The sequence below is a fragment of the Muntiacus reevesi genome, chromosome 7 (assembly GCF_963930625.1).
Source record: "Muntiacus reevesi chromosome 7, mMunRee1.1, whole genome shotgun sequence".
Lineage (NCBI taxonomy): Eukaryota > Metazoa > Chordata > Mammalia > Artiodactyla > Cervidae > Muntiacus > Muntiacus reevesi.
This window is the reverse complement of record NC_089255.1, coordinates 83,914,143-83,937,088: the sequence shown is the minus strand read 5'-3', so window position 1 is coordinate 83,937,088 and position 22,946 is coordinate 83,914,143. Positions and strand designations below refer to the sequence as shown.

Sequence of the window (22,946 nt, the reverse complement as noted above, 5' to 3'; positions counted from 1 at the left end):
GGCTCCGGACGTGTAGATGGCTGCTGGCAGCCCTTTTGTGTCTGCGTCTCAGGGGAAGAGAGGGTGGGCGGTGTGGCCGTGGGTGCACAGGGGACATGTGTCTGGGAGCGTGTCTTCCCAGGAGACTGCTGTCTGTGCCAAGAAGCCGGGAGGCTTCTGGGTGAGCCGTCTGTGTGTGTGTTTGTACACGTGTGGAAGTCATGTGTGTTTACTGAACGGGGATTTAAAAGAAACCTCAATACGAGAGAGAGATTTGGCAGATGCTGGGAAACTGACAGCCCAGGAAGGAGGAATGCGAACCCGCTCACAGGCCCAGGGACTCTGAGCAGCTCTGCTTGCTTTTCCTACCAGCAGGTGTCCTCGATGGTCAGGCTGCCTCGGCCCAGTCGGGGTGGGAGAGTGGGATGGAGCGGGCCAGGTGAGGGTGGTCCGCAGGGGCACCTGGATAGAGAGAAGGGGGAGTGGGCAGCCCAGGGGTGCACCAGCTCTGGCAGAAAGTGTGGAAGGCTTCGCTGGGAACTTGCCCGTGCCGGGGCCCAGGAGCCTGTGGTTCCTGGCGAGGGGCTCCTGCTCCAGTTTCCTGTGGCTGCCTTGGGCGGTAGCTCCCGTGTGGGGCAGAGGCCGGAGAAGGAGTTGCAGCTAGTGCTCCCTGCCCAGGGTTCTCCAGGCCAGCCTGACTCCCGGTCTCTGAGGGCCTTGTGGTTCCCAGCGGCACCAGCAGCTGAACGCCTGGACAAACCCCCAGCGCCCTGGGCACCCACAGAGGCGGGAGATGGTGGCCAAACATGGGAGGAGGGTGGAAAGCTGAGACCTGCAGGAGAGGTGTGAGGAAAGTCCAGGGCGGGAGGGAAGGACTGGGACCTTAAGGATCCGGGTCAGGAGGAGGAGTCCCAGGGAGGAGGAATTCTGAGTCACCCGGGCCCACCCAGCCTGGAATCCCAAGCTGAGAACGAATGAGCCAGAGAGACGCAAGGGCACACAGGTGCCAGTGGACATGTGTGTGCAGACTCAGGGCACAATTAGTGGACAGCCCTGGGGATCAGCCAGGACAGGGCGGCGCAGATGCTGGGCAGCTCTGGGCTGCAGCAGCAGGACCTTCCTTGAAGCTGTTGTAGGTGAGGGAGGCCCTGGGGCCGTGGAGCTGTGATCAGGCCGGGAGGAAACCTGGCACAGTGAGCAGGGGACTGCTTGGGATATCATGGAGGATCTGGGGCCCCATGGGACCCGAGTGATGCCAGCGAGGCTTGCAGGTGCAAGCAGGAAGCAGGCCCAGACTGTGCAGCTGGTGGAGGTGACACAGAGGCTGAGCAGACGCAGGCCTGGCCCGCCCTGCAGCTGGTCAGGTGCTGAGCCAGCCCCAGAGAGGCAGATGCACAACGCACCCTAATTATAAAGAAGGCAGTGGGCAGATGCAAACGTCTAACAGATGCCGAGAGGGATCAGAGAGCCATCCTCCAAGGCCTGGGGTGAGGGAATCGTGTCTAGAACTCATGAGGGTGGACTGGGGTCTGAGTGCCAGAGCCCCGGCTGCTGGGGTGATGGGATTCCACTCGCTTCCACATCTCATCACTCCCAGCCCCTTCTGGTACCTAGTGGGACAGGCTCTCAGAGGAAGGTGGCAGCAGGAGTTGGGGCAAGCAGACAGAGGTGCCTGGAGGGCAAAGTGGAAGAAGGACTAACCGCTAGAGGCACAGAAAGGGCACCAAGGTGAGCAAAGAGGATAAGACCGTTCTCTGGCTCTGCCTGTCAGATGGGTGCCCTGATTTCCCTGTTTTCCAGATGAGAAGACTGTAACGTGCATCAGTTAAGTGAATTGCCCTTAAGGAACTAGGGTTGTAACCTAGACATTCTGCCTGCAGAATGCATGCTGTCAAGTACTAATGCAAACTGTAAAAATACATACTGTCAGTCCTACGTTTAACCTTTAGGCTCCAAGAGAACTTTGGTTTATAATATGAATGAATTGGGCTTCCCCAATGGCTCAGACAGTGAAGAATCTGCCTGCAAGGCAGGAGACCCAGGTTCCATCCCTGGGTCAGGAATATCCCCTGGAAAAGGAAATGGCAACCCATGTCAGGATTCTTGCCTGGGAAATCCCGTGGACAGGGGAGCCTGGTGGGCTACAGTCTGTGGATCACAAAGAGGCGGACGTAACTGAGTGACTAACACACACACACATACACACATATGAATGAATCACAGTTTGGACCAAGCAGGTAGGCATAGGAACCTGTAACAGTGGTGGCAGATTGTATAGCGGGATCACTGGGTGTTTTCTTTCTTAGCTCTGCCTATTTTTATGGCTGGGAGATTCATATAGCCACAGACATTCTCCTGGAAGTGTTTTCTTTATCTGCTGAAGAATCCCAAGCAGGTTAAGCAGCTACACTGTGTGGAAGTGAGCAAATCACCTCTCTGACCCTCCGTTTCCTCATCAGTAAAGTTAACCTCTAAACTCCCTTCCAGCTGAAACAATTCTATTGGGTTGGCCAAAAACTTCATTCAGATGTTACAGATGAACTTTTGGTCTACCCAATATATATACATCTGGGGTGATTCAGCAGATCTCTGCTGGGAGGTGAAGGCAAGACTTACATATATATATATATATATATATATATATATATATATATATATATATATATATCTTATTCCTTTATAATTCCCCAGGATTTTGCTATGGGAAGTGGGTGGAGGCTTTCTTTGACCCACATGGTGGGGACCCACGTATCTTTTTCAGTTCTTTTGTCATCCTTGTTATCAAGATTTACCAGTGTAGGTGTTGTTTTAACTTCTGGCTTATAATTATCTGTGTCTGGCAAGAGACTCTCGTTTTTATCCAAGGTCTGGTGCTAAGACAACCAGCAAAACCAGAATTCACAAGCAAAGAGAGAACTTGATATTTTAGCATTTCTTTTCTGGATGCTACTTTTAGATCTTGTTCATTCTGAAAATTAAAAGATATTTCCTATTGAAAGAACCTGTTTGTTCTAAGTGCCAATGCCCTTGGCATGCTAGGTCAGTGTTTCTCTAAGTGTGGTTCATAGGTTAGGTAAATGTGAAAAATGTGGATTCCCAGGCCCCAATCCACCCTTACAGAGTCAGAGTCTCTGGGGGTGGGGGGTCAGTGTCATCTTGGAGAATCTGTGTTTTTAACATGCTCCTTATTGATTTGTAAGTGCACTGATGCTTAAGACTCAATGAAAGAGGGCAAAACACTTCCTTAGAGGGCCTGCAAACACAAGTGCCTACAGAGGCCAGGCAGCTGATGCAGATAATCTGGAGGAAAAGCTGCAGCACAGGGACCACAGTGAACTGCATGGGACACTTGACCTCAGGGTCACAGAGAGAACAGGCTGTGTAGAGGAGGCTGGTAGGAGGGGGGCCTGGAAAATCCAATGAAAAGATGGCACCTACTGCTCAGCTCCTACAGATGTTTGAATTTGGGAACGTGTGTCCAATTTGACTAGATCCTGACTGCTTCCCAGAATAGCAGAAAATCTGAATCTTGCCATGAAATTTCCCAGTTTTTAACCTACCTGGGCTTAAAACATTTGTGGCTTCTAATTCAAAATTTTACAAAATGATGCATTGGCCAAACAGTATTTTAATGGGTTAACATTTAAAGGGTAAATCCTTAAAGCTGTGGCTTATCAAACTTCCAGGGCATCTGGATGCCATGGTGCCCTTTGCAGAGCACTATAAACCATGGTTCTCAGTCCTGGCTACATCTGAGAATCATCTGGAGGTCTTTTGGAAAAAAGAAGTTCTGGACCCACCCACACTCCAACAAGGTCATCAGAATCTCTGGAGAGCAGGTCCAGGCATCATCTGTTTTTAAAGCTCTCCAGGTGATTCTCGGGAACAGCTAGGGTGGAGGAACACTGCCACACTGATGTATGTAGTCCCGTCATTGGAGCAAGCAGCAGTTTTACTCGCTGAAATGATGGACACAGCAGCGGTACATCTAGGAGCCCAGGTGTCTGAAACATTTAAAAAAAAAATGCATGGTCTAAACATGGTCAGCTGTTTCCAGGTTTTTCCATGAATACTCTGCATGAATATTCTTTGTTTATTTTTCTTTCCCTATAGCAAAAAAGGAGAAAATGGCACCCATTAATACATATACTTTGTGTGCAGTGGAAAAAGTTGGTCATAATTTAATTTGTCACAGTGGACCCCCTCGTTCAGCTTTCAATAATACTAGTGTTCTGCAGAAGCGGGTCTTAATCACCAAACTGACTGGGACCTGGCTTTTGTCTGAGGCTTAAGTTGGTACTCTAGGCCCATTTCATGGAATCCTGCTACGTTTTGTTGGTGAAACCATCCCTCCAGTAGATGATCTCTGAGGTCCCCTCCAACTTCCAGATTCTCTGTTCAGTAAATGAGGTCAGAACCTGGGTTCAAATCCCACCTCTGCCACCTACTAGCTGAATGATTTTTTTAAAAAATCTTTATTTATTTGTTGATTTTTGGCCATACTGGGGCTTCGTTGCCGTGTGGGCTTTTCTGTAGTTGGAATGAGTGTGGGCTGGTCTCTCGTTTTGGTGTGCGGGCTTCCTTTGTCTCAGAGCACAGGCTCTAGAGTGCATGGGTTTCGGTAATTGCAGCATGTGGGCTGGGTAGTTGCAGTTCCCAGGCTCTACAGCACAGGCTCAGTAGTTGTGGGCATGGATGGACTTTGTTGCTCCGTGGCATATGGGGTCTTTCCGAACCGGGGATCAAACCCGCATCTCCTGCATTGGCAGGCGGATTCTTTACCACTGGGTCACCAGGGTAACCCTCAGCTGAGTGATCTTGGAAAAGTGACTTAACCTTCCTGATGCTCACGCTTCTCTTTTTAAAATGGTAAATTTTACTGATTCTCCTCAAGGATTGTTAGAGGGTCAGGTGAGTTAATAGAAGTTCTATGAAATGTAAGAGAGTGTTATTACATTTTATTTATTTATACTCTGGCTCATTCCACGAAATATTTAAAGCATTGTTAGTATTCAGTGGATTTAACGGTCAAGGAGATTGTGTCTGCATTTTATTTTCTCTCCCACTAATGATTGTGTCTGAGCTTTGCTTGCTAGTGTCAGTTTGCGTGTATCAACTAATTCATGTGTCACCCTGGCCAAGACCCCTCTAGGCATGAATTTCTTCATCTGAAGTGGGTTGTACTAGATCAGCTGTCCCCAGCCTTTTTGGCACCAGGGACCAGTTTCATGGAAAACAATTTTTCCACGGACAGGGGGCGATGGGGGTGAAGTGGAGCTCAGGCAGTAATGGGAGTGATGGGGAGCGGCGGTGAATACAGATGAAACTTCACTGGGCCACCCTGCTGCTCGCCTCCTGCTGTGAAGCCCAGTTCCTAGTTCCCTGAGGAACTAGAGGACCCCTAATATTCCTTCTGAGTCTGATAGAAATCTGTAGATCCTAAGGAGTTCAAAATGACCTTTCCCACCTCCTTGAAATCTCCCTGAAATTCCCACCAAGAGGAGTCTATCTTGGGGAACAGTAACTGATGGATGAACTGGAAGAGACAAAGAAAGAGAGGTGACTAGGGTGTCCTGATCCTCTTGGCTTCCCATTCTCCCATCTCCTGGCTCCCCACTGCCTTGTCCCCACTCTGAGTCACCTCACTGGCACAGACTATCTTGTTTCCCTTTTCCTTTTTATAGCAATGTGCACACTGCGAGGAGATATCTTTTATCCCCTCTTGAAACAGTTACTGGAGGTACTAGGTACTAGCCATGTTGCTTTGCTGTTCAGTCGCTCAGTCGTGTCCCACTCTGCAACCCCATGGACTACAGCCCGCCAGGCTTCCCTGTCATTTACCATCTCCCGGAGTTTGCTCAAACTCACTTCCATTGAGTCGGTGATGCCATCCAACCATTTCATCCTCTTTTGCCCTCCTTATCCTCCTTGCCCTCAACCTTTCCCAGCATCAGTGTCTTTTCCAATGAGTCAGCTCTTCGCACCAGGTGGTCAAAGGATTGGAGTTTCAGCTTCAGCATCAGTCCTTCCAATGAATTTTCAGGGTCTATTTCCTTTAGGATGGACTGGTTTGATCTCCTTGCTGTCAGGGACTCTCAAGAGTCTTCTCTAGAACCACAGTTTGAAAGCATCAATTCTTCAGTGCTCAGCCTTCTTTATGGTCCAGCTCTCACATCTGCAAGGAGCTTACCTATGTCCAGGGGGTTACAGACTTTCAAACTCAAAAAAACTGAACTGCCAATATGATCCCTCTTTCTGGTCTTATCTGAAATGGTTTAGGGGAATCATTGGCGGTATTCATTCTTTCAAAGCCAGTTATTAATCAGGGCTTCATTAGCTGGCATTCACACATCTGTTTTCCCAACATCTGTTCCATTGATTTTCTAAGAGCCAGTGTCAGACCCACCAGATGGCAATTTCCAGAAACACTCACTCATCCTTTCCTAAAGCTCAGTAGCGCGTGTGCTTGTGTCCAGGCCTCTGATCCTCCCGCCCTGTCCATGACTTCCTAAACCACCCCTGGGGTGATTATGGGCTTGTTCCAGCCATGTTCATTATGTGTGGAATCTGGGTCTCTGAGCTTGAATTTCAAGTTCTGGCTGTTGTTACCATTTGTGTGAAAAGTGTTTCTCTGGGGTGTTAATGCTGCTCAGACCTTCAGGTTGTAAAGAAAAGGCAGGATCTTTTTGTTTCCCTTGTCTCTGATGGAGTGGGAAATAGCATGTGCTGCCTTCTGTCTGTGGACAGAGGTGCAGAGGCTGGCGTGGCATGTGCAGACTTGGAAAGTAACTCTTGGGAGCCAATGGTGATGGACCCACTTCATGTGATGAAGAAGCATCTGGGGGTCTGCCAGGCTCTAGATGTGGGCTCTTTGTCACCCCTGTGCTATCTTGTTAGAGCTAAAGTGTCACTTTCCATGACTCCCTACTGTTCATGATATAAAATCAACCCCTCGGTCTGACCTTTCATCCTCCCCACAGGTAGATCCCAATCGACTGTCTTGACCTTGTCTCATGGGCTGCAGCTTGGCTGCTTCGGGTCCCTCTTACTCACTTGCATTTTCCTCTCCTTCTTGCTTTTGCTTCCAGTATCCCTCCACATAAAATTTCTTTCCTTTGCATCCTTAGACCCTTTCCTCCCGTTGGACCCATATCAAATAATCACTGATGCAATGTGCTGTCACTGTCTGCCTCCTCTGACCTGTTTACAGCAACTTCTGAGCGTCTCCAAAGGCCCTTAGTGCTTTCTGTCTGGTCCTGTTGTTTGGTCCACGCACTAATAGCCCCGCCTCTGAATGCTAATCTCCTTGAAGGCAGGGCCCCTGTCTGTCCATTTTTAAAATGTTATTTATTTGACTGTGTCGGATTTTTGTTTCTGCACACAGGATCTTCATGGCTTCACGTGGGATCTTTCGTTGTGGCACGTGGACTCTGGTTGTGGTGCGTGGGCTCAGTAGTTGCAGAACTTGGGTGTAGTTTCTCCCCAGACACCTGAGATCTCAATTCTCTGACCAGGGATTGAATCCACGTCCCCTGTCTTGATGGTGGATACTTTACCATTGGCCCACCAGGGACCATTTTTGCTTCCCACCGTTAGCCTGTTCTCAGCATATAGCATTTGCTCAACGCATGTCTGATGAATGAATAAATGCCTGAATGAACAAAGGCGTGAATGATTCAGCTAGCTATGCAGTGATGAAACTTCTAGGGGAAATTGCTGATGCTGTTGGAGAATCTATATTTTTTAAAGGAGTAGGAAAGCAGGTTAGACAGCCTGACAGAGTGGGGATAACGCGACGAGAGGTTGGAGGGGCCAGTTGTTAGTGCCATGTCCTGGGTGGGGCTCCATGCCTTGCTTCTCCATCAGGCCCGTGTGTGATTCCGGGGCCACCAAGGATCTTCCCATTTTTTACCTGTAGGTCTGAGGCCTCAAGGCTCTAGCGCGGTCACAGGTGGGCCCCCAGCCCCTTGATGAATGTCCACTGGCAGCACACTGTCCCCATGGGTGTCGCTCACGCTGTGCTTCCCCCCCTCCCCCAATGCTCTGCCTCCTAGATGATCTGACCGTCTGCCCCAAAGGCATCACCTCCAAGATTTTCCGCTTCAACGTGTCCTCAGTGGAGAAAAATGAAACCAACCTGTTCCGAGCAGAATTCCGGGTCTTTCGGATGCCCAACCCTGCCTCCAAGCGCAGCGAGCAGAGGATTGAGCTCTTCCAGGTGAACCTCCTCCCGGGACGGACACCACGTGGCCGGGGCGGGGGGAAATCAGTTCCTTTGCCAGACTGAGCCTGCGCTCTGCTCAGAGAGCAGCAGACCTGGGTGTGAATCCCGCCTTCTCTGAGCCTTAGTTTCTGTACCTGTGTCTGTCATTAAGAACAGGGGTCCCTAACCTCTGGGCCACGGACCGGTACCTCCTGTCAGATCAGCGGCCGGCGGCATTAGATTAGAAATAAAGTGCACGATAAAGGTAATGCGCTTGAAACATCCCGAGACCACCCCCCTCCTTCCCGATCCATGGAAAAGTTATCTTCCATGAAACTGGTCCCCAGTGTCAAAGAGTTTGGGGACTGCTGCTTAAGAGGATTAAGACTTAACTGAGGAGCTCGAAAGAGCATTTCAGAAGTCTTAGTTTGCTCCTGTCCCCGCCCCGTACTGCTGCACCGTGACGCCCAGGTGCCCTGTCCTGGCCTCGGGACTTACTCCTACCTCTGCCCCGTAGATCCTCCAGCCGGGCGAGCACATAGCCAAGCAGCGGTATATCGATGGCAAGAACCTGCCCACGCGGGGCACTGGCGAGTGGCTTTCTTTCGACGTCACAGACACCGTGCGTGAATGGCTCTTGCGGAGAGGTAGGTCGACTCAGGATGAGGATTTTGGAAGGAACCTCTGGTCCCTTCTTTCTTCCTGACACAGGGAAAGGGATGGCACTAGGGGAGACAAGAGATCTGGGTTCAAAGCCCAGGTTGGCCATTAACTTGCAGTGTGTCCATCAATCCTTCACTCAGCTGATACTGAGTAAATGCTCTGAGCCAGGCCCTTGGGGATCCAGCAGTGAACCAGACAAGCAGGGTCCCAGATCTCATGGGGCTTTTGTTCTGGTGGGAGAGACACGTAGTAAACAAATAAACACTGAGGAAGAAGACTTTCCAACAGTGATGAGTACCAAGTGAAACAGAAAGAGGGCGAAGTGATGGTGCCTGAGTGGGACCCATCATCAGATACACAGCGAGAGCCTCTATGAAGAAGGAACTGGTGCACGGAGATCTGAGGGATGGGAAAGAGCCAGTCTGTGAAGCTCAGGATAAAGGATGTGCTAAAGCAAAAGCAATGAAACCCAGGCTCAGTTGTTCTGGCAGCAGCAGACTGCCTGGTGTGACTGGAGCTGGGGCGTTCAGAGAGGACCAGGAGCCAAGACGTAGGACCCGCAAGGCTGTGGTCAGGCGTTAGAACTTATTGCAAGTGTGATGAGATGTTACAAGCGGGGCTGGGAACGTGGGGTGAGGTGATTTGGTTTAAGATCCTCTGGTTGTCGTGAGGTCAGGGGAAGAAGTGAGGGGCCACTGCAGCAGCCCATGCGAGAGCACTGTGGGCATTGACTGGGCCCGTGTGCTCTGGAGTGTTGGTTTGTTCTGTATTGTGGAGGCGGAGCCAATAGGATTGATGGGGCTGATTAGGTGTGGGGGCGAGAGGACACAAGAGGATTCTAGATGACTCTGAAGATTTGGGACTGAACTCCCAGATGGTAACTCTTACTGAAATAAGGAGGCCTGGGAGACGAGCAGGTTTGGAGGTAGGTTCTATTTTGTTGGTTAATTTTGAAAGGCCTGGTAGCCATACAAGTAGGGCTGTCTAGTATGCATATCAGACTTCATATGGTCCAAATCTCTCCTCCACTCATTCTGCTTCCTCACCTTCCCTGCATGCCTCACAGAGCCATTTTAAAGATCCATTGTATTTAAAGAACCTCCAGATTTTTGGCTCATTATGTGAGTGCTGTGTGTGGTCACTCAGTTATGTTGACTCTGCCACCCCATGGACTGTAGCCCTCCAGGCTCCTCTGTCCAGGGAATTTGTCTGGGCAAGAATACTGGAATGGGTTGTCATTTTCTACTCCAGGGGATCTTCTCAAATCAGCAGTTGAACCGTCTTGTGCCTCCTGCATTGATTGGCAGGTGGATTCTTTACCACTGCGCCCCCTGGGAAGCCCATTATGGGAGAGTAAGCTTCTATTAGGTCAGATGAGGAAATGGAGGCCCAGAGAAGTTAAGTGGCTTGACCAGGGTCATTGAGCCTGGATTAGAGCTTGAATTTCCTGACTGACAGTCTTGGGCACTCAGGGCATCACACTCCACTATTTCTCCTCTTCTTCACTTGGTGGTACTTCCTGGTCTGGTGCTCAGTGGGCTGAGGGTACCTAAGGCAGTCCTGTGTGGTCCTTGTATCCCTCTTGCGAAGAATTTTCTACCTTCATCAGCTGCCGTGGATCCACGGTCCACCCACATGTGGATACCCAGAGTCTCTGGGACAGGTGGGTCCTTCCTTGTCCTCCTCGATGGTTTAGGAAATTAAGGGTTAACACTTGAAGGCAGCGATCACAAACACGTTGGCCTACATTATTGTTTTTGATTTAACTAGCGGTTAACAGTTTTAATTAATGTCTGGAGATTTCACATAAAACCTAGACATTCGACTTTTCTTGACAAATAGGTAACAATCCATCAGAGATGAGTAGGACCACCTCTTGAAGAAGGTGGGGCATGCGGTCTTCCTGTCACCCCAGGCCCCCCCATCCCCCAGTGTTCCCCATGAGTGAGACTGACAGTCCCAGTTCAGCATGACGCACGGGCTCACTTTGCTCACATAACTTGCTGGGCTCTCTCGGCATCTGAGTGTGCAGGCCCCCATCTGAGGGGCATAACCTGGTGGCTGAGCTGACAGATAGTGGGCTGGAGGTCCTGCCTCAGCTCCAAGGGTTCCGGGAACTCCATGGAGTCTCCCCAACTGCACAGGAAAGGAGGAAACCTCAGAGAACCCAGGCGCATCAGCTAAGAGCAGCACCGTGGGAATTCTGACTCAGCCAGCACTCTGCCTAGAAGTCAACATGGCTGCAGAGAAGAGAGGCCAGGGAGATTCATCTCTTAGCTTCCCTGTCTGATTTTGATCAGCTCCACCTGGATTTCTTTGAAGCCCTGGGCACTTAGAGTTCTTATGTTCACAGCTGCAGAACTCAATGAGAAGTTTGCATTGAGAATGATTTCCATCCTCCTTGAGACATCAAAAAAGATAATTTCGTAATAAAACCTATGGGTGTCCCACCCACCATCCACACCACTGCCAATTCTGAGGTTACTCCTTCCCTGGAACCTTCTGTTCCCGCTCTAGCAGATGCTGCCCACCCGTGTTTGGGGGAGTCAGACACAGACCTTTACTCTGAAGAGTTCCTGAGTCTCTTGAGGGTTCTTGGCCCCAAACAAAGTGGTAAATGGACTGAAAATGGAGGAGTCAGCAGTGTGGACTGTGAGGAAACTGAGTCACATGTCCAGTCTTGTATTAGTTCAGCAAACATCAAAGAGCCTGCTCTGTACCAATTCCCTTCTGGGCTAAGAGCCAGCTGGAGCCCTCTCCAGGGTTGGGGGCCCAGTCCTCACACCCTTGTGCAATTGGTCCAATGTGTTGGCTTCTCTGTGTGCAGAGCCAGGCCTCCCTGAGCAGGCCGAGTGAGGAGCACGCCCAGTGCCTCGGCTCAGGATAAGGGGCACACTGGGAAAATACAACTGTTTTGTATCTCAGTGACTGGGTGGGCATCTTCCTTGGTGGTCCCTGCTGGGCCCTCTTTGTTCTTCTTTGTCTCGAATAGTCAGGAGTGTGGCTCTGATGTCAGGCTGCTTGTGTTTGAATCTTGGTTCTACCACTTACTGGACATCTCCATCAAGCCATTTAGTTTTTCCTGAGCCTCAGTGTCCTCATGTGGATAATGGGAGGGAAGGAATAACAGTCCATGCTCTGTAGGATTAGTATGGAGATTTCATACATGAGTTAAGGCATGCAGAATCTTAGAGCGTGCACAGAGCAATGCTCAATAAACGTTGGTGATTGTCCCCGTCATTCTCTGAGCCTCCTGCCTAGATGGAGCCTGTTAGCTCCAGGCATCATCTCACATTCACCACCTGCACCCTAACCCTAACTCTCCCCAACACGTCTGCATCTCAGCCTTCTAACTCACAGACCCATGGTTCTTTCAGTCTCTCCTGGACTGAAAATTCTTCTGGGTAATAGAAGTGTACTATGTTTTATGTAGCCCATTTCAGCTACTCCAGCTCCTTCTTCTACCTGCCTTAAACCAGAAAGAGTACACTCCTTATGCCTCCCTCTCTGTCCACTTCTAGTTCTCCATCTGGGGCTCAGCATCCTTATTATATTGGCTCCTCCCCTCCCTACCAGAGCTCACCTGGAACAGAAAGCTCAGCAGGTGTCCGTGTGTCCCAGATGCTGCCGTGACTGGGGTGGGACAGATGAAGCTGGGATCTAGAGTTTATGGAAGAAGGGACTGAGCTGGTTTTTTAAAAATTATTTATGACTGTGCTGCATCTTTGTCACTGAGTGCGGGCTTTCTGTAATTGTGGACAGCAGGGGCTACTCTCTAGTTGCGGTGCACAGGCTTCTCATTGCAGTGGCTTCTCTCGTTGCAGAACATGGGCTCTAGGGGGCACGGGCTTCAGTAGTTCAGGCAAGTGGGCTCCGCAGTTGTGGCTCCCGGGCTCTAGAGCACAAGGTCAGCAATTCTGGCCCCAGCATGTGGGATCTTCCTGGATCAGGGATGGAACCTGTCTCCTGCATTGGCAGGCAGATTCTTTCCCACTGAGCCTCTGGGGAAGCCCCTTGAGCTGGCTTTTAACCAGTAGAATTGGGACATCCAGGTCTGCCCAACGCTGCCTGCAGTCTGGGGTTGGGCCATTCTGCCCATGAGAAGGATGTTGAGCTGGCCCGGACTCTTTGGGGTTTTCCCTGATGACATCAGATTTCTGGAAGACTCCAGGTTGGCCCCAGGGCTGGATGCTCACACAGAACTAGGGTGATCTCAGACAGCAGTACATCTCTGAACTCAGGGTGACCCTGAACTCAGAGGTCATCGCCCACGTCCTCTCACACCTGATCACTGCCCTGGATCAAGAGAGGTTCCCTGGTTCTTACCCACCAGAATTGGCATGATCCTAGACTCTACCTGGTTCCTCTGTACAAAACTACTGGATTCAGTTCAAATTTTTCATTTATTTTTCTCCCTTTCTTCCTTCCATTTTATATTCAACCCCTTTTACTAATTTCCTTGCTTTCCCAGTTTTAGTTACCAAAATACCTAATCCCACAGCCAATAGGAGAAAGGGCCAGAGCTGGCCTTTTAGCCCCAGAATATGAGTCACCAAACCCTGGCAGTCCAGGCTTCCTCACACTTGTCAACTCTTGTTCCTCTTCCTCTCTGCTCCATCCTTTCTCAGCAGGTTGGTTGAACCTCTCCTCTCCCAGCTGACACATCGGGGGTGTGACTGTTTTCCTGCTCCTTTGCTGCACCCTCATTCTTTCACCCCTACTAGGCTGGTGACAGCTTTTCCCTAATACCATCCTTGGAAAAATAGATGCCTATTAAAATTCTCCTGCATGAGGCCCACTAGTGTATGCCCCCATTTGGTGACACGTAACACAACAGAAATATTGGAACAAGCAACACGAGCATGAAGGTCCACGATAGCTTTGGGAGCACTTTCTGTCTCCTGTGACCCTCAGTCTGACTCTGGTCCCATGACTGTGTGTGGCGGGAGAAACCTTGGATCGTCCGTGTGTGTCTGTGGGTATATAGCTACGTGGGCATACAGGCTGCATGCTTCATCATGCAGACTGCTTTTCTCACCAACTCTGTGTCTTATTTTGCAGAATCTAACTTAGGTCTGGAAATCAGTATCCACTGTCCATGTCACACCTTTCAGCCCAATGGGGATATCCTGGAAAACATTCAAGAGCTGATGGAAATCAAATTCAAAGGTAACAAAAGGGATGTTTATGGTAGGATGCGTGGGGGGAGTTAATAAAGTTAGATAAAACAGGAGACCCCTGGCCAGATCCTGAGAAGAGGAAGCAAGCTCCCTCACAGAGATGGCTGACTGTTTTGTATTGGGTTGGCCAGAAAGTTCATTTGGGTTTTTTCCATAACAGAGTTTTGTCCTCAAAGCAAGAACTCCCTAGTCTATAGAGAGTGCATGAGGATCTGGAAGACAGTCTTGTGCTGATAAGAGCTCTGAAATCATACAGGCAAGCTGGTCCACTTCTCTGAGCTTAGTCAGCAAACTGGGGGTGAGGGTACCTCTTTTACAGGGTTGTCATGAAATTATATGAGATTACATATGTGAAATAAAGTGCTTGAATACTCAGCAAATGAGAGTTGTCTTCACTTCCGCTAAAAGCAATGGACTTTGGTGGCCCTGAGCACGAGCGCTCTGACTGTTGGGCTTTCCAGATGTTGCACAGCCCACCCAGGGCGTCATCTGGGTTTGAGCTGCTTCAGGCCTCAGGGTGCTTGGCTTGGAGAGGCCAAGCAAGCTGAGAGACATTTCTGGTTTTCCAGTATGTTTTCAAGCTGCTGAAACTAGACAGTCTCTGAATGTCACAGAAGTTCTGTTTTCTTTGCAAAGCCCTGTTGTGGGCTCACGGAGGCACTCCTGAGGCCAAGTGGTTTGTCCAGGTCAAACTAACCAATTTAAAGCCTAAGGTCAGAGATGTGTCTGGAAAAAGGTACCTGTTTCAGGGCCTCTCTTGACTATGAGTCCTGGGAAGTCCCTCATGAACTTTATTTCTGAGCCTAATTTTTTTTTGGCTGTACTGAGAGTCCCTTGGACTGCAAGGAGATCCAACCAGTCCATCCTAAAGGAGATCAATCCTGGGTGTTCATTGGAAGGACTGATGTTGAAGCTGAAACTCCAGTACTTGGCTACCTGATGTGAAGAGCTGACTCATTGGAAAAGACCCTGATGCTGGGAAAGATTGAGGGCAGGAGGAGAAGGGGACGACAGAGAATGAGATGGTTGGACGGCATCACCGACTCAATGGACATGAGTTTGGGTAGCCTCTGGCAGTTGGTGGTGGACAGGGAGACCTGGTGTGCTGTGGTTCATGGGGTCGCAAAGAGTCAGACACGACTGAGCGACTGAACTGAACTGAGTCTTTGTTGTTGCACTCAGGCTTTCTCTACTTGTGGCATGAGAGTCTTCTCTAGTTGTGATGCAAGGGCTTCTCACCGAGGTGCAGGCTTTTCTTGTTGCAGACATGGGTGGGCTCTAGAGTGTGTGGTCTTGGTAGTTGCCATGTGCAACAGAGCCTATTTTTTTTTTTTTTAAAGCAAATCATTGGACATCCTAATCACAGAACCTCAGAGCTCAAAAGACCTTTGAAGTCCTTACCTACATCTTGAATTGGGATGAAATCCTCCCATTTCAGTCAATAGTTATCTTGTTCAGAAAGATTTTCAGAAAAAACGAAACTTGCGATCCAGCTTGCCATTGATCTCCCAGTCCTACTGCCCGTGCGTGAGGTCCATGTCCCTCCTACAGTTCAGTTCAGCTCAGTTCAGTTGCTTGGTCGTGTCCGACTCTTTGCGACCCCATGGACTGCAGCACGCCAGGCCTCCCTGTCCATCCTGTCACCACACAAATCCTGCTCCTCCCGTTCCTGTCCCTGGTGGAGATGGACAACCGCCGGCAGCTGGCCATCAAAATAGATCTTCTTGTAGTTGAGACTCGAATTCAGTTTCCAGGCATTGCAGATGAACTAGCAGGTTTCCTTTTGGAGTTTATCTGCTGTTTTCATACACTTCATGATCCTATCTGAGTTTTATAGAGAAAACACTTTGAAACTGTAAGTGCAGTGTGAATGTTGTGTGTGTGTGTGTTAGCCCCTCAGTCGTGTCCAGCTCTTTGTTGACCCCGTGGACTGCACCCCGCCAGGCTCCTCTGTCCATGGGATTTCTTGGGCACGAGTACTGGAGAGGGTTGCCATTCCCTTCTCTAGAGATCTTTCCAACCCAGGGATTGAACGCAGGTCTCCCACATTGCAGGCGGATTCTTTACCGTCTGGGCCACCAGGGAAGGCCTGATGCGAACGTTAGCAATTGTTGATTCTTGTTCCTCTGGCTCCCATTCAAACTGTCTTAAATTGTGACATCTGGAAAGCATAGGGGGACGTAATGGCATCTTGACCAGTTCAGATTATGAGAGGAGACTCACACCTCAAGCTCTAAGTCTCAGGATCTAAACTGACAACTCAAAGGAATGTGCTAGAGCCTCGTAGTGACAAGGATGCTTCAGGTATCTCTGTAGATTCTCTAGGAAGCATCGCAGGAATGGCTGTGCCCTCTGGGGGATTACCCACAGGAGTCACAAGGGCATCTGACCACAGGCATCTTGCAGGTCCCTTGATACCAGTTCTTCCATTGGGTCTTCTTGTTCCTGCAGCTGGACATTAGCATGAAGCTGTGTCTTACCCATGCCTTCCTCGCAGACCCCAGCATCCCACCTCCTGAACAGGGTGGGGATGGGATGAGAAAGTAGAGTCCACCCTGCCCTCCTCAGACCGGAGACCATCACCTTCTTTCCTTCTGCAGGTGTGGACAGTGATGATGATCCGGGCCGCGGAGATCTGGGGCGACTTAAGAAGAAGAAGGAACACATCCCTCATCTAATTCTCATGATGATTCCCCCAAACCGGCTAGACAGCCCAGGCCACAGTCAGAGGAAGAAGCGGGCCCTGGACACCAATTACTGCTTCCGGTAACCCTGGGCCCACTCAGAACCTATGAATTCCTGAGACAACATTGACTGCTCGCCTATTGCCCCAGACCTAGGCCTTGTGCAACTGAGGGCCCTCGATGCTTTTCACAAACACCTCGGGGAATGGAGATTTAGAACCTGTTACAAATCTCTGTTTTTCTGGGAGCCCCACTGTTTTTCCGCAGCCCAGTCCTGTAAAGACCTGGACGAACTAAAGGAGGAGGAGAGTGTTGCTAAGATGGCTTGGATTAGAGGCTTGGTCTCTCCATGGTTTTCATGCTTTAAAATACTCTTAAGGTCTGCTTGTGTGGCGGGGAGATTAAAGCAGAGATTTCCATTAAAGGCTCAGTTCCCTAGGGAGGGTCCAAGGATGCTACTGGATGAGTGAAAATAAGACAAGTTTCCATTTGCAATGGGGAAGGGAGCTAGAGAATTTATGAATTTGGAAATAGTTGGATAGCCATTGTAAAGAGGTTAAAAAAAGAGCATCCATTTTCTCTTATTTCAGAATAGTTTCTCACTTATAAGGAAGGAAGATAAAAAAGCACAGACAGTGATTACTTAAAGGTAGACAATGACCACATCCATGAGAAGGTCTGAAGGATAAAATGCTTTAAGAATTTGGGACATGGAACTTCCCTGGTGGTCCAGTGGTTAAGACTTCACCTTCAGTGTAGGGGGTATGGGTTCAATCCCTGGTCGGGGAGCTAAATCCCACGTGTCTCTCGGCCATAAAACCAAAACAGAAATAACAAGTATTGTAACAAATTCAATAAAGGCTTTAGAAGTGGTCCACATTAAAAAAATAATCTTAGAAAAGAATTTGGGACAAGGAGCTCATCTGTGGAAGCAGGGAAGTCTTCAGAAAGGTGTGGAAGGAGCTGGGTCTTCAGGGATGAGTGAGGCTCGGGTATGTAGGGTTATGGGAGGAGGAAGCACTTCTGGTAAAGGAAGGTGTGTGAATGGGTCATTTTGGCTGGAGAGGAGGATGCCTGAATGGAGCTGGGGAGAATGAATTGGGAGATTTTTAGATCTAAAACCAGGTCTTTTGAGGAACAACAGAACAAAATGGGGATGTTGAGTTTGAGGAACGGAGCATATAGGAAAGGCAGCTTGGTTGCCTCCAACTGTCTGAAGGCTGGCATGTCTGTGTAGCTCTCCCATCAGATAGGAATGGATGATCTTGGCTTCCAGGGCCAGTGACTTAAGCCACGGGGGACTTCCTGTTCATAAGAAGTATGTAGGAGCAGCCCCAGGGTTGGTCTGGCTGCTTGCTTAATGTTATTGAGGACACAGGCTTTCTCTCTGCCATGCTCAGTACATTGGCTTGTCACCACCTTGGTTATGGTCACATAAGCATAAGCATAAGCATAAGCAAGACTGCTAGAGTTCTTGGCATCTTGTCCATGCTCAAGACAAGAGGAGGAGGGAAGTAGCAGAAACAGCAGCTTTCCTTTTCCATCTGACTTAAAAAAAAAAAAATTATTTATTTATTTGGCTACACCAGCTCTTAGTTGCAGCACATGGGATCTTTGATCTTCCTTGCACCATGTGAGATCTTTAGTTGTGGCATGTGGGATTTAGTTCCCTTACCAGGGATGGAACCCGTGTCCCCTGCATTGGGAGCGTGGAGTCTTAGCCACTGAACCACAAAGTAGGTCCCTCATCTTTGACTTATAAAGAATCAAATACCTTTGACAGAACTTGCCCTTGCCCACTACATACTTCTGCTTCTGTCTGATTGGTCTATGCAGGGTTGTATGACAATCTCTACCTGCAAGGGAGGCCAGGAAAACAAGTATCTGGTGTTTCAGACTGTAACGGGAGGTGGCAAGAGAGAAGAGGAGTAGGAACAGCTCTTGAGTATAAAAACAAGAATGTCTACCACGGTTCACCAGGGAACCCACAAGAAGCCAGATTTTGGCCAATAGCTGCCTTTGGAAGTAGCGAGTTTCTAGGTCTCAGCACAGGCTAGATGCCCACTTGGCAAATGGAATCCTGCAGGCAACAGAACTGAAGTGGTCTGATAGTCGCATTGGGGGTAATCTAGGAATCATGAGTCTAATGGAAGGATATGTCTCGTTTTGATTCAATAGACTGAGCAGTCATTTACTATAGCGTATAAGTGCCTGAGCCTGCCATTTCTGGTTGGGTGCACATTAGGGAGGTAACAGTAAAACCAGCTCAACAAAGTTGAGTTGGCTAATAACACTCAGGTCTTGGTTTTAGGTGGAATACTTCAAGTCTTTATTTTGATTCATGGTGTAAAAGAGACAGGACCACTTTTGCCTTTTTTCTCTCCATCATATAATATTTATGTATCTATGCCTTCTATGTCCTTGGGATTCTGGCCTTCAACAGAGGAAAATGCCTTTATAGTTAACACAGCTCAGTGCACTTGAACCTGGGATTCCACTGATTGGAGCCACCTCTTACGATGACCAGGAAGGACTCCAGGTGCCCAGATGAGGGCTGTTTGTGAAGTTTTTGTGGTAGTGATTTCCGTGTCAGTTGGTTATTATTTTTTTTTAATAATTTATTTTTCTGTTGTTGTTGCAGCAATTTGGAGGAGAACTGCTGTGTGCGCCCTCTCTATATTGACTTCCGACAGGATCTGGGCTGGAAATGGGTCCATGAACCTAAGGGCTACTATGCCAACTTCTGCTCAGGCCCATGCCCATACCTCCGCAGCTCAGACACAACCCACAGCACGGTATGGGACAGGGTCATGCTATATGGGGTGCTGGGGCTGAGCTGACCAGGCCACTTGTTTAAAAAGGATGCATGACGGGTTGCAGGTTGAATGAGTGGATCGATGATGATCTGGGGTGTAAAATCCCTTATGGTGAAGGTTCTGATTTCGGCCCAACTTCAGTGGGCAACATTATACCCTTTATAACTTTCATGCATAGTTTCAAGCAGACTTTTAAGCTGTTTATTTGCTCTTGTACTATGGGAATTACTTAGCTGTCACATGCCACCCCATATGTCAGAATTTGGGGGCCAAAAGACTTCTACGATCAGATGCTGCTGCTGCTGCTGCTGCGTCTCTTTAGTTGTGTCCGATTCTTTTCGACCCCATAGACAGCAACCCACCAGGCTTCTCTGTCCCTGAGACTCTCCAGGCAAGAACACTGGAGTGGGTTGCCATTTCCTTCTCCAATGCATGCACGCATGCTAAGTCGCTTCAGTCATGTCTGACTCTGTGCGACCCTGTGGACAGCAGCCCACCAGGCTCCTCTGTCCACAGGATTCTCCAGGCAAGAGTACTGGAGTGGGTTGCCATTTCCATCTGTGATCAGATAAAAAACTCTAATAATTCTTTTCTCTTGAATGTAGAAGTTATTTTAAAAGATAATGTAAAACACACAGAAGAAACCAACATGAAACAAAGGGAAGAGACTAGAGAGAGAGAGGGAAGTCCACGACCGAAGCTAGCTCTTCTTTCTCTCCAGGGGATCCGAGAGAGGGCAGTAACTTGTCAAGCATATTTCCTCATAGCTCCTCACCAAAGTGACCAGTTACAGCTAGGAGGAACCAACACAGGCGTGTTTCTTCCCAGCCAAGAGAATTTCATGATCAGTTTCAAGTCCCCTGGTTCTTGGGGTCATGCTTAAACCAGTAATGCTCAGACCAATACTGTGTGTTGCCTTCCCTGTGGATGAGCGGCAACCTGCCACTCACCCAAACTGGGTTCCGCCAGGTCCTCTGAAATACCATCAGTGGCCCATTTTGGTAGCTCATGGTAAAGAATTTGCTGGCAATGCAGGAGACCCAGATTTGATCCCTTGGTCAGGAAGATCCCCCTGGAGAAGGGAATGGCAACACACTCCAGTACTGTTGGCTGGAGAACTCCATGGACAGAGGAGCCTAGCGGGCTACTGTCCTTGGGGCCGCAAAGAATTGGACACTCAGCACGCAGACTCTGGAGCAGCCCCAAGACCTTGTAGAGTCCCTGGGCCCCGGCTTGAAGCTCTGTTTTCCCAGCCTCTCTGATGCCTCCCTCCCCAGGTGCTGGGCCTGTACAACACCCTGAACCCTGAAGCCTCAGCCTCCCCTTGCTGCGTACCCCAGGACTTGGAGCCCCTGACCATCCTGTACTATGTCGGGAGGACCCCCAAAGTGGAGCAGCTGTCTAACATGGTGGTGAAGTCCTGCAAGTGCAGCTGAGGCCCGACCGCCACAGGGAGAGAGGAGGGATTACCACTGCCTGCCTGCCTGCCCCTCGGGAAACACAGCAGCGACGGACCTCACCGCGAGGCCTGGGGCCCGCGACCTCCGGCTCCAGGCAGATGATGGCTGAGACGGGGGTTCCCCTTCTGGAACATTTCTTTTTCTTGCTGGCTCTGAGAATCACTGTAGTAAAGCAAGTGTGGGTTTGGTTAGGGGAAGGTCGATTTCTTCAGGAGACATGGATTTTCCGTGTCAGAGGTGATGGGGACGGAGGAAGAGGGGTGGTTGAGTCGACGCAATGCAGGGTTCACGGGATTCGGGACACCCTACGGGGCAAGGTGGGGTGGAGAACGGCCTGGACAGGGCCAGACTGGAAGACCCTTGGCGCTGAGGTCAGATTGCTCATCCATCGCTGCCCCACGTCTGCTCGAGGGGCATCCGGATCACATCATACCAGGCAAGCATCTTTCTTTAGGCAGGTTCCCAAGACAAAAGTCCCAGAATTGTATCTCGTACTTACCTGGGATTAAGGACAAGTCTGTTAGTTTTGCAAATTGTCCCCTGGATGTCAATCAGTATCGAGGGTCGTTCCGGGAGAAGATCCAGGTAACGCAGGTCCCGGGGGTCATCAACTATATTGGGCCCAATGGATGTGCAGAACTCCGAGGTAGAGGGTGGGAACTGACCCTTTCTGGTCTGCTCCTGGGGTTCCTCCTCTCGCCTTCTTCCTTGATCGTTATTTCTCCTTGGACATTTGGCTAGACACCTTCCAGGTCAGGGCGCACATGACTGGAGTTTGGGTCTCTGCAGCCTGGGGCATCATGGGTTTCCCCTCCTGATCCCCACGCCCCCACCCCGAGACCCTGTGTTCATCTGGTGTTCCTGGAAGCAGGTGCTACGTGAGAGGCATGCAGGGAAGTCGCACACGTGCCACACAATGACTTGGCCCCAGACGCATAGACTGAGGTATAAAGACAAATACAAATATTACTCTCAAAATCTTTGTATAAATTTTTGGGGAATCTTGGATCGTTTCATCTTCTGGAAGATTGTTTCTAAACAATAAAAGCCTTATTCTAAGGTGTAAATCTTGACTCATGAGGTATCCTTAATTTATTCTTAATTCCGTATCCACATCTAATGATCAGAGGGAACTGGAATCTGAGGGCCGAGACTGAAACACTACGACACCGCTGACTGTGAATTCCCTGGATGGTGCGCACTGCGCTGCCCTCTGCCCACCGCCTGCACTGTTCAGGGAATTCATGGGGCCGGAGGCAGTGGCTGAGATTCGGGCAGAAATCATCTCCATTTGACCTGCATTTAAATGCGGGCAAAAATCACTTGGTGTGATTTTTGCATATGGAAATGTGTTGGCTTGTACATTCACTATAAATTCAGGTGAGAATTAGAGAAACTGTCTGTGGCAAATGGTCTACGAATATGAGGCTAATTCTGTTCTCAGGTGGACCCTAGAAGAGCTCACCAGGGACTCCTTTTTGGAGGATGGGCCTCTTGTCAGGGATTTTTGGAATGGAAGAAGGCAAGAAAAGCACAACCTCATAGTTCTCATGTGAGGTCATGGATGCCAGAGCAATGCACAATTCTACTGTGGTTTCATGTCCACCGGAAACAACCAGCTACAATAAGTGAGGAACCATCTAGCATGTTCCTCTATTGAAATTACCACTGGTTAAAAAAAAAAAAAGTCTGAAGCTAGAATTTGAGAGTGTAGGATGTGTACAATATGTTCATGCCTGTGTGTATGTGTCTGTCTGTGTTCACCTTGCTCCTTCTTGTCCCAAATTAAACTCCTGCATTTGGTCACTAAGACCCTTTTCCTGCTTTGTCTATGCCCAGCCAATTCTGAGGGCTCCTCACTCATACTCCATCCCATGTGACACCCATTTACTTCCACACTATTTCAGGAAGTATGTCCTGGCTGTAAAATCAGAGCTGGTGGGATTGTCCTCTGTCTTACC

General features: G+C 49.3%; 1 protein-coding gene across 3 annotated transcripts in view; it reads left to right on the top strand.

Annotated features, from left to right (window-relative positions):
• The window catches only part of TGFB3 (transforming growth factor beta 3), a 32,226-nt gene extending 10,168 nt beyond the window's left edge, over positions 1-22,058 (top strand). For all 3 annotated transcript variants that reach the window (XM_065940548.1, XM_065940550.1, XM_065940549.1), the window contains exons 3-8: positions 8,034-8,197; positions 8,700-8,829; positions 13,907-14,014; positions 16,626-16,791; positions 19,351-19,504; positions 20,803-22,058. In XM_065940548.1, the coding sequence (XP_065796620.1) occupies positions 8,034-8,197; positions 8,700-8,829; positions 13,907-14,014; positions 16,626-16,791; positions 19,351-19,504; positions 20,803-20,961 (881 nt within the window). In that variant the 3' untranslated portion in view covers positions 20,962-22,058. The remainder of the gene's footprint in view (positions 1-8,033; positions 8,198-8,699; positions 8,830-13,906; positions 14,015-16,625; positions 16,792-19,350; positions 19,505-20,802) is intronic.
• The last annotated feature ends 888 nt before the right edge of the window (positions 22,059-22,946 follow it).